The sequence below is a fragment of the Catharus ustulatus genome, chromosome 3, assembly GCF_009819885.2.
Source record: "Catharus ustulatus isolate bCatUst1 chromosome 3, bCatUst1.pri.v2, whole genome shotgun sequence".
NCBI classification, from domain to species: Eukaryota; Metazoa; Chordata; class Aves; order Passeriformes; family Turdidae; genus Catharus; species Catharus ustulatus.
Window position 1 is genome coordinate 88641741 of NC_046223.1, and position 12182 is coordinate 88653922.

A 12182-nucleotide genomic window follows, 5' to 3' on the forward strand; every position below is an offset into this window, starting at 1 on the left:
TTTATATACTGAGAATGACACCATGTTTAGGGTATGGAATACCCCTTTGTAGTTTTGGTAGCTGGGGTCAGCTAGCCTGGTTTGTGCATCCCCAGCCTCCTCTCTGGTGGGGTGTGGTCAGAAAAGGTCTTGACACCGCGCAAGCTCTGCTTGGCAAAAATGAGAACATCCCTGTGTCATCCAACTCTGTTTCCAGCACAAATCCAAAACATATCCTCACACTGGCTACTGTGAATAAAATGAACTTTGTCCCAACTAAAACCAGGACACAAATATTTAAAAAAATAATGGATTCACATTCAGAGAATACGCTAGGAGAAAGAAAACTGGAAGTATCATCCCTGTTACTCCCAGCAGAAACCCCCAGCTGTCCCATCAATGCAGGAGCTCAGCCTTACCAAAGCCCAAGCTGGGTGTCACTGGTTTAACTCCTGCACCAGTGCCCATGACTCTGGCTGTCCTGCTCCTGTTTCAGCTCTGGAATGGCCCCACTAGAGAAGTGTGACATTCCCCCTCACCTCTGAGCACCTCAGAGTGGTGAGGACTTGCTGCCACCATCTCCACTCCTCAGGAAGGCTTAAACTCAGGACTAATATGAATACTGGAATGGCAAATATGGTTACAAAGACAGTAAGTCACATTTCAGAATTTTTATAAGAAAAAAATTGTTGCATTCCTAATGATATCTTCCCTTTTTAATGTGATAACTTGGACAATTAGATTGTAAAACATAAGTAGGACTATCCATAAATTCTTAGGTGGGTAAGCATGAAGTGTTTCCTTCTGCTTACTGTAAGATTTTATTCTGCTAAGTACACTGGAAGTTCCTGACCTTGTCATAACTGACAGCCAGCCACATTTTGCTCAATTTTCTTCTTTTTCTTAAATTCCAGCTTCTAGGTCCCTATCAGTAACCTCAGCAACAAAGACTGGGACAGAAAGGAACCATTCTCAGGGCTGCATAGCACAATAGATATGCTTTAGGTGGAATCAAGTCGATTGGATTTTCAGAGGAAAGTCAGAGTAGCAGGAAAGAAAGACTAGCAAGGAAAATAGGCAGAAAAAAACAGTTCAGACACTTCACTTGCTCTCCAGGAGATCTTTTTTATGTATTACAAATATTTTCCTAGTGCAATAATATATTGCATAAACCTACCTCTAGCAAACCCAAAATAGCCTTTTAAATGTCTTTTTCCTTAAGTAAAATTTAAATTAATGAAGTTGAATAGCAATAAATTTCTCCATGGTGTGCATCAACAGGCATTTTAACATTTGAAAGCAATCTGCCTCTGGCTTTTTTGTCCCTACCTAACTTACAGCATTAATCAATGACCTATTAACAGAGCTAGGATTGGTTTAATGTTATATCAAAATATTTGAATCTGTTTAGATCTCAATTTAAAATATTTAATGGGCACTAAGTTTGCTTAAAAAAATAAAAGTAGAAAACAGTTAATTTTTTAGCTTCTGAGAAAACAGGTTTATATATTCAGCATATATGTAATAATTCCAATTACAGTATCCATATTCTGTCTTTCTGAAGAATTTCTACATGCTGAGGACAAAACAGAACCTCTACAACATTAACAAAAACATTCGTTAACAAGAAATATGCTTGTAAGATTCTGAATATTAAATACGATGCTTAAGCAATACAAATTGCAATCAAATAGAAATCACAGCAAGTATCTCACTCAGCTCAGCAGAAGAGAAAACTTCACAGCAGATATCAAAATGTGTTAAAATCACAGGAGACTTCCACCTGACTAGTGCCCACTTGCAATTTGCAACTTGTGAAATACACTGTGCTAAGAATCAAGAGATGTGCCCTGAGAATAATACAGCATATTATTTATGGGTAGTCCAAATTGTACACTTCGTAAGTAGCAAACAAAGTTGGTCCTGGCAATTTTTTCAGTTTTAATTATTGAGAAATTAAAGAACAGGGGGTGGTCCCTTGCTGCAGAAGCTGAACTCCCAGCAAAAATATCCTGCAGAGCAAAACAACTATTCCATGCCTGATGTATCAGAGATAATAGCTTTGAGTGAAGAACTGTCCTCGTGAAGTCACAATGGAAGGCCAGGTACACAAACAGGAAGGTCATTCACACAAATGGCTTAATTCTGGCCAGTGATGTTCCTGTGCATTCAGATTCACAGCTTGCCAGAGATATATCAATATTTGCATGAACGCTTGTTCCAATGAAAATATGGCACTCCGGTTCTTTGGGCCTGCAATATACAGTAATTTCACGATTATAAGCCGCACCATTTTGACTAAAATTTTGGTCCGAACCCGAAGTGCGGCTTATAATCAGGTGTGGCTCATATATGGACAAAGAACAAAAAGTTGTTGTTTTAGTTTGGAGGACAGGTGTCTGCTGAGAAAGGCAGGAACTTCTCTTTGAAATGGAGAATGTAAACCCCCTCCCTCCAAATTATTATAATTTGGAAATCAAGGGGTTTTCAGGCAAAGATATGGGAAATAGGAATAACAGTTCTTTTCTAGGGAAATTAAAATAGAAAAACAGCACTACAAAGAAACAAACTCCAAACCCTGACAAAGTCAGAGTACAACCCGACACCCCGTCAGGCAGGGTGTTGGTAGTAGTCCCATTAAATGGTGATTGCATCCTCCTGCAGTGACAGATGTGATTCAGTTGGAGCAGTGCTCCTGCAGAAGGTGCAGTTTCCCTCTGGAGGTCCAGTGGTGATGTGGAGAAATCCGGTTTTCCTCTGGAGTCCAGTGGAGAAAGGGGCTCTCTTACTGTCCTAAAACCTCTGTTTTTATCTTTGTAAGAAATGCTGGGCTCTTCCCCCTGGCTGGAGCAACTTCCAATGGGATGCAGTAATTTTATCAGTCACACAGTGGGACTCAATGGCCATTAGCAGAAAATGACTCGCTGGAGGAAGCATCGGTTGTGAAAAGATAAAGAACAATGCCCTGCCTGGTTTCAATGGATGGCCCATTAGCAGAATATCTGTCATTGAGATAAGGATCACTGCCCCCACCCTCAACAGATGGTGATAGAATAGATACCTTTTATCACACTCTGTATTGTAACGTGCGGCTTATAATCAGGTGCGGCTTATGTATGGACAAAGAATGAAAAGTTGCTGGCACCCGGCAGTGCAGCTTATAATCATGAAATTACTGTACTTTGAATTTTGGTTCAGACCTTTTCAGAGGTACTAAGATAAGCCAAGAGTACAGGAATGCAGTGGACACAGGCTAATAATTAAATTCCAAAATGCCTAAAATGGCTTTATAAGCTATCATACTTTATACAGGTGATAGCTTAGATGTTCCTGAACAATCTGACCTTAGGGAAAAATTGTGTTAGACTGAAGAGATGGGCAATTTTGAGGGGCTTGAATATAGCCTCATATCAATATGTGTAGACAGAGACTTCCTTGTCAATCCCATAGCAATAAAAAAAGACATAAACTCAATCATACAATTAATTAAAGTGAATGGGAAATTGGAATCGGGTAAGTAAAATAAAAGGATAAGAACTGTTGTGCTGAAAATGAGATAATATCAACAGAATTACAAATTTCTCATGAAAGAAAATAAAAAAATTAATGTTTCCACTTTGACGCTGCAACAGAAGGGACACTTAAATATAGTTAGTTGGATGCCCATAGTAATATGATTTAGAAGCAAGAGGAACAGTAAAATGAGAAGCTGAGCGCAAGCAAAGAGGGAAACATATGCCTAGGAACCACACACAACTTAGAGAAGAGCTGTTTTTCTGTAACTGGCCAGCAAAGTTATCCGGAAGCTGCCTATTTTGTGTATTTTGTGAGTGAAGACACTCAGCCACAGTCTGTAGTTTCCTTACATAATCTGACAATAAATCATGTATCCTACATGTCTGGAATGTTCTGGAGCCTTTCTGCCTCTTCAGGTCTAATTATTGATGTAACAAGGCCGTCATTGAGATGGAGTGTTACTCAAAACTTACGTAAATGCAGATCAATGAGAAAAATGGTATTAAAATCCCAGAGAATGTTGCTTTCAGCTCCATCGTGGCAGGCACTATTTAACACAAGATTTGTTTGCTCCCAAAGGTCACTGAGTCAATCTTGATCCCAGTCATACTGTGCCCTCCATCCAACCTCCCTTCCCCATCCCCCTCAAAAAGAAAAAAACCCCCCCACTGCAAAGCTAGGAAGCAACAAGTACTGGTCAATTATAAGAAGAGTTCAAATTAAGTAACTTTCCACCTTCTTGGTGTACTACCCCTGACTTTAACCTGTTGATTCATTCAATTCTGTGAGAGGACATTCATAAATGTCAGTATACTCTGTTCAGGTTGAACTTCTGGGTGCAGTGGGGTTCACTGACTCTGAGTTCCATGCATACAGAGTCCATGCAATGAGGCTCTTTTTGTAAAACAAGTGGGAGAACAGAACCAGAAGTGACCACAGACACTCACATGCTTTGTTCAGAGGCACTGTGCTTAGCATGGTAAATACTGCTAATTGGCTTGGAGATTAAATAGTAAAAAAAAAATCAGACTTGTTAAGTCTGCTTTCCCACCTTAGCAGCAATAATGTCTATATGGATCAGGTCAGGAGCAGAAGAGCAGTTTCCCAACCAAATGCTAGTAAACTTCCTGTGCTGGTAGCATAGGTTAAAACTAAAAAATGACCATTGTTTAATATACTCAGGATCAAAACTTCATGATTAAGTCTGAAAAACTGACAGCAGTCCCTCCAGGTTCTGGACTATAGAAGCTAACACGACTGAACTTTTTTTTCACCGAAAAACACAGTTTGTGTCAAAAGTGAAGTATGTACTGGAGGGGAGGAGTTGTGGTGGGGGACAATATGCTATCAAGGAATGTTCTTAATTTCAACCAACTGTGAAGATAAGCCTTCTCAGAATGGAACCCTTTTCACCCAGATACTACAGCTCTAGGAAAAGCCCTGGCTGTCTTCACAAACTACTTCAAATCTTATATTAAATGGTGTGCTGCCATGTAAGATGTTGGGTTAGGATACCTCCATCCTAACCTCTGGATTAGGACATCCTAGGCATCTTCCTCTCACTGCATTCCCTGAACTCAATTCCTATCTCACTGTCTTTGTGGCAGATTTACAATAGTTCATTCAATTTGTCCCCTCTAATTGCACATGGAAAACACATTCCCAGCATGTATCAACCCATTCAGCATCCTCCAACAGAATTAAAGGAATGGAGTGTGAAGGGAAAACATCTGATATATTGACCTATAGTATTAGGGAATTCCAAGCTACAGAACATAAGAATGTCATGGTAAACATTACAGGAAAATTCAGAAGAGGCCCAAGGAAAGGACCAACTGGCCTGTCCTAGAGACTTGCTAATCTCAGATTCTTCTCTCTTCACAACTAACAGTTTCAGGTACAAGTGTTGTCAAAGAATATACTGGGGGCATATTCCATTCCCTCCTACAAGGAGGGATGATTGCAAGGATGATTCCACCACATGGGATTCTGCCCATCAGCAGTGATGTACACATATGATATGGACATATTCTTGTCAGAATATATAAATGCCTTCTGTATGGTGACAGGGCTGGGGAGGGATGTGCTTCCCAGGCAGATAAACAGTGCTCCACAGAGTTGATGAGGTGACCCTAAGGTGAGGCAGCTGTGAGATGCCTGGCTGGGAGCCCACACACAGAGCCAGACTGACAAAGGATCCAAACTGTGTTCAGGCAGATTCCTTTGAGGTATAACCGAATCCATATAGCTCCTATTTAAGAAAGATAAGCCAGTAACAAGGCTTGAAAGAGAGAATTCAAGTGGTACTTTACCTTTGCACCTTTCTCTCCTTTCTGGCCTGGCAAACCAGCTACTCCCGGCAATCCTGCTTCTCCCTGATTTTAAAAGAAATAAAAAAAGTCAACAAAGCAGATCTAAAATATATTTGGTTAGGTTTCCTGTCTTTGTCACAAATGCCTAACAAAGCAAATGACTCAATAAATATCGTGCAACACCCAGGAGAAGTATTAAAAGAAAACAAACATTATGTAGAATATAATTCATTCTCATGTAAAAACATTTACACTAAATATAATGCCTAACTATAATTCTCAGTTTTACCATGATATTTTTTGGGTGCATATTCAAACAATTAAACCTAACTGACACCTCTAACTTTACATTAACTAAATCCAATATGTACTGTTTCTTAACTGAGAAACATAATGTAAGTACATTGCAATACCACAAAACAGTAAGATTTTTTCACGACTGCAAAAACGCCCCCCAACTGTTTTTATACCTAACATGATTAAACAGCATGATGTATTAAAAAGCAACTGGGAAACTTTATACTTTATTTGGAAGGCAGTAGCATCTCTGTGTAGATTCTTGTTGCATCCCTGGAAGCATGTATATTTTGCTGGCATGAGTAGTCACTGGTGATGAAGTCGTAGCCAGTAACCTCTCCTCATGTGGGCACTAAAACAAAAAGATTTTCTGGTTTTTGGTCCACTTTGGTTAATAGATAAACACAATCCAACCACTAGTTTTAAGTTGTCTTCTGTTTTAATACTCCTGTACAAACCATACAAGGAAAGTGACAACAATTTCCAAACGGAGAAAAAAGTAAAAAAAATGAATTTTAGATATTGAGATCCTTCTGTTCTAAAATTGATGCCACTTAAAACTGATATGACTGTCCCACTTCTTTCTTCCAAAAGACAGAGGAATAAAGAGGAATAAAGTCACCCAAAATTAGATGTAGTGAAACGGAAAATGTCTATGGGGAGGAAGAAAAGAGATAGCACTTCTCAGTTTCATCCTGTCCTCTGCCCTGCCCCTCAGTACAAAATATAAAAGTGAGTGCTAAGGGAAACGCTTTTTTTTTTCTTTAAAAGGTTAAACACTTCTGGCATACGTAGTTTGGAAACAAACAAAAAAGCCCTGAAACCAAGATTTACCCATCTGTGACTCCTGAGAACTGAGCCAACCTGAAGAAATACTACAGGACAAACCAACACAACCTGCTAAATTTCAGTAAGTCTCATTAAGATATAATGAGGTTTTTATTTCTTTTTTTCGAGCCTTTTGTCAGAGAAATTCCCACAGGATTTACTGCCCTAGCATAGAAATTTGTATCCAAGTATAAATTACTTCCCTTAAATAACTGAAAATGTAGTAGTTACAATGGGTAAGGAAGTTGTGAAAAAATTAATAAAATGTAATGTTAGTTGCTAGTTTTAATATGAAAGTCATTAACAAGCAGTCCACCATTTCTTACATCATAAAAATAAGATATACAAATGAAACTGAGGCTTTTAGCTATATAGATGAATTAATATTTAAGTGTTATTAATAAAGCCTATTGTTGAACTTTTTTGTGTGCATATATAATCAGGGTTTGTTTCGTTCTTCTTTTTCTGCTATTGCATCATAATGGCTCAATAAATTGTATTTCCAAGAACCAAGTAGAACCTACAGAAATTTAATTCATTTCACTTTTTCATAAGCTAGTACATTCAAGATAAAGTCTGCATTAATATCAAGAATATATTTAGAAATATATTTGAACTATTAATCATTGTTTAAAACTGAAATTTCCCCCTGAAATAGAAGATGTTTCTTGCATCCTTCTGAGCACCAAGCAGTCCTCTGTTCCTCTGTTTTGGGCAGATTTCTCTCTCCCATCCAGGCACACTTTCCCCTATCTCTTTGTGGATGTAATCAATCAATCAATCCTTCTGCATGCTCTGGGGTTTTTTTGCTGACTGCAACCTTGGTGGTGATGGCACCATCCACTGTCTCAGTGGAGACTGATCTTACAGACTACTTATGACTAGCAGGCAATAATTTAACACAATGTCTTTCTGAGGCTACTTGTGCTTTGTTGTTTTTTTTTAATGGGCTAGATTGAGCAAAATAATTACATCTTCAACTTCAAGCTATGGTTCTACTCATCTGGTTTACACTGACTCTTGTCTATCAAAACAAGAGAGAAAAGTGAGCCCATTAAAATAATATTTTCCCTCATGTTAAACAATATAGACATAGCAGCATGTGCATTCTACAGAAGAAAGTATTTCATAGAATCATCAAGTGTTTGGAAGAGACCTGTAGGATCAAGTCCAACTACTAGCACTATTAACTTGCCAATTATGAGAGACCCATTCCTCCATATTAGTGTATTGAAATAAAGAAAACATCATCCTATTTTCCTTCTCTTCCACTGTCATGCAGACTCTTCCACGGGCTTTGCTCACATCATCTGCAGAGTTTCACAAGATGCAAGTGTTACTGAAATGGCCTCTGTTGTTTGAAACCATTCTCAAGTCATCACAGTGATTTTTTTTCCACTTTCCAAGGCTTCTTCTGTTACTAATTAGACATTAATCAATGTTAAGAAATGCATTTAAAAAACACTAGCAGCACCTAGTGCCTTTTGCTGACATTCCATTATACCATTTATACAGGCAGCAAAAAACTGCGTACCATGACTCCAGATATGGAATTCATTTTTAGAAGGTAATTAAACTATCACCTCTATTGAAATTTTTTTACAATTCTTTAGCAAGAAACAATAAAGCAATTTCTTTTGTATTAACATTTGAATTTTAACAGATAACTTACCAAGTCTGCAGATATTTCACAACACGTATCTTCTGCTGCAAGTTGTGAATTACAATAAACTGCTATGTGGTGAAGTTCAATCTATTAAGAAATACAAAAGAAATTAATAGGCGGTGTAAAAATTTTGCATTATGGCATGCTTTTTCTTATCTTAGCATAGTAAACTTCTCTTTGAAACACTGCATATTTCTGAAATGCTAGAAAAAGACAAATCCTAAACAATTACACAGCTCCTCATTTAAAGAAAAAAATAGGCAGTCTATTACTTTGATGTAAATCATGTTTTAGGTTTCATTTATTTTCATGTTGCATCCATCTGTATTGGTTTGCTATACTACACAGGTATTTTAGCCTTGTAGACATCCTCTGCAAACCTTTTCAGGAATGTAATTTTCCTCTGCAGGAAACGAAAGTAAAGATTTGATAAACTCTATCACATACATCTATTGCTTTGGAGAGACCTTTGCCTGGACATTGCCACTGAATCACCTGAAGAGCAGAAAACACAAATTCTGTACGTAAAACTTGTGTTTCAGAGACTTTGGGTGGATTGGTGGCATGAGAAGCAAGTAAAATTCTAACTAGCTATTCTTGTCCTCATATGCTCCTTTTTGCATCAATTTCATGTCCTCTTAATCTCCCTCTTGCACTTAGTATTGAGAAAAGTGACCATTGGTACAGGATCCACTCAGCTGCCTTCATCAGCTTTAAGCCCATAATGTTTTCATGCAAACGTGGAAATTCTAAACGACAACTTCAACTCAGAATTATCCAGCTCATACCATGCAACCAGCAGAAAAAACCTGCTCTTTCTCCTGCATGTACATGCATTTCAAATAACGTTGAACTCAAGTCTTAGAAAACCAAACAAAGCTTGAGCTTGGCTCCACGAAATCAAAGCTCTGAGTCCAGGTCAAAGTAGTTAGTGTCCCACAAGAATGATTCCTCCTGCAACATTAGCCTGCAGTTACAATGTGCTATTTTCCTCTGGGAAGCTTTCTGATGGTCACTATAAACTCCAAGACAGATGCTTTAGACCTGGTAGCTGCATGTCAGTGTACTTAAAACAAACTGGTATTTTCTGAAGATTTCAAATTACGTACTTGCTGTGCTTTCAAATTACTTGCTTTTAAATTACTTTCCTCCCTGCATGAGGCAACAAAAGAAAGCATCCCTGGGACAGAACATAGTCCAGAATATTATGGGGTTTCCTCAGGTAATTCTTGCACCACAAGCTACAGGAAACACACCTCTGGCCACTTCCTAATCTCTCCCTTTTGGATAAGGGAGAGACAACTATGAACTATGTGCCCCTACTCCTACATTGCTGTATTACTCTAAAAGACCTCAATTACAGAGGTAACCCTTAATTATTTTGTGTCTCCCTTTTATTGAAGTGTAACAGACAAGCGATACAAACATATAAATAAACCTTACTAAAAATGAAAGAAAAGAATCAGTACTGCAAGATATCTTTAAACATAGCAATAACATATCAGTGGTAATTAGGTGGCTCTTTCTTCAGAAATACAGAAAAACAGACTCCTTAAACAAGGACTGAGTTTTATGTAGTTACTTTGGCAACAGCTTTGTCTTAGCAGATGCTACAGCACTGAATAATGTTTAGTGAAAGACACTTAAGGACTTCAAGTTAAGAATACACACTCAAAAATAATGACTGGGTTTCAACATTCTATCTATGTGATTCTTTACAACTGTGTTAGTAAAAGCATGGCTAAAACATTACTTCAAGTTATCTGTTTGTCCTTTCATACTACTCACATCTACAGGCTTATCATCTGCAGCACGAGAAGCAATCAGCGTCCTTCCCTGCAAGTCAATGGTGAATTTTTCATCAGTCTGCTTTCTCTCAATTAAATTACAATCCAAATAGAGGGAAATGATCCCTGACTGCACGCTAATACCAAGCTTATGCCACTGCCGATCAAACAATGGATAAATTTCTCGACTCTTAAAAGTGTAGTGCAGTATATTTCCCTGAGAGGATTTGGTCATATACTCCACCACCTTTTTTGCACCATCCAGGAGGACAGAGATCTGAAAGCAAGACAAAAAAATAGAAGTGATTATTTAAAAGTTATGAGAAAGAAGCACATGCATAAACCATATATAACAAAAATATTTCCAGTATATACACTGGGCAAGAATTAATTTATGAAGCATTCTTCTGTGTAATTTGGTAAATACATTATCAGCTATAAATAATAATATGCATTTTTTTTCTGTTTTGCAGTCTAAACTGAATAGATGTTGCTAAATTTCTGCCATTCCTACAACAAATTAATAATTATTTCAGAGAAGTCTGTCTGTTTCATATAAACTTTAGCTAAATCCATTAATGAAACATCCATTATTCCACAAGCCATATTACATGGGGGAAAAAAGAAGCAGCAACTTTTGGAAGAAATAAATCAAAGATGACTCTAACCTCAGGTGTGTCATATTGATTTAAAACTTGCCATATATACCAACGCTCTTTCTTGGTATTTCGCCGTACACGGAACGTAGCAACTAGAGAGTATTCTTCAGGAAGCCCATTTGGAAATACTTGCCTGGAACAGGAGGGATGAAAAAGATTTCTTGTTATTATACAAACAAGCACTGCTTAAAAGGAATGAACAGAAATAATACCTGGTGAAAACAAGAAGAGAAACACTTGCTCCCACTCATAGACATTCACAGGCCTCAGCATTCAGAAGTGTTTCTTCTCAAAAGTACAATTTGGTCTCTTTATAAGAATAAATGACTGGAAGTTTTGTAATTAATTTTTTTCTAAATTTTTTAGCATCTGTGATTAATATAAACAGGAGTCTAAAAGAAATTATGCAAAGTCCCACATTACAGTATTTTAAAATATGTCTTTTCCCAGTTCATTGCTTAGGATTCTTGAATAAGTTTTGTGGAATAATCCCCATCCTTGGAGACTTTCAAAACACAGCTGGACAGGGCTCATAATAACCTGATCTAACTTTCAAGTTGGTCCTGCTTTGAGCAGGGATTTGATCCACCGACCCCCATAAGCAATGACTGGGACATCTTGAGCATCAGAAAAGTTGGACTTTAGCAAGCTTGAAAAAAGCTTGTATTATAGAACAAATGATTTACTGCTGTTTTATTTTGTTATCCCTTTCTTACCCAAGATGTGTCAATGTCTCAAAAAAAGTCTGACCTATATCACAGAATGCATCACAACACCACTTAATGAACTCTTTGAAAAAATTGTATTTCATAAAAAATTAAATCTGTGCCTCAACTCTACAGACTCTGGTTACCATTAAACATATACTAACTCTAATTCTAAATAAATTAGGATGGTACAATCAACTTATTTAATGTGAAGCTTCTACATTTCAAATTTTTTCTTTTCTAAGACAGGTGAGAAAATTAAAACCACTAATCTCTACACAACACAGGAGAAGCAAAAGTGTTCACACTGCTGTTTGCAATCAGCTAGCTGTTGTGCAAAAAAAGCATTCCCTCAGGAAACCTGAGGACCCCCCACACAGCAGAAAAATTTCCTCCATTTTATTTCCCACAATCACATGAAGTAAATGTCT

General features: G+C 37.6%; 1 protein-coding gene across 1 annotated transcript in view; it reads right to left on the reverse strand.

The window, feature by feature from the left end:
* Positions 1 to 12182, reverse strand: part of COL19A1 (collagen type XIX alpha 1 chain) — a 183709-nt gene that overhangs the window by 142873 nt on the left and 28654 nt on the right. Inside the window, exons 5-9 of the mRNA XM_033054946.1 lie at positions 11054 to 11177; positions 10387 to 10662; positions 8605 to 8685; positions 6331 to 6456; positions 5808 to 5870 (exon numbers count right to left, since the gene is read on the reverse strand). Coding sequence (XP_032910837.1) covers positions 5808 to 5870; positions 6331 to 6456; positions 8605 to 8685; positions 10387 to 10662; positions 11054 to 11177 — 670 coding nt within the window. The remainder of the gene's footprint in view (positions 1 to 5807; positions 5871 to 6330; positions 6457 to 8604; positions 8686 to 10386; positions 10663 to 11053; positions 11178 to 12182) is intronic.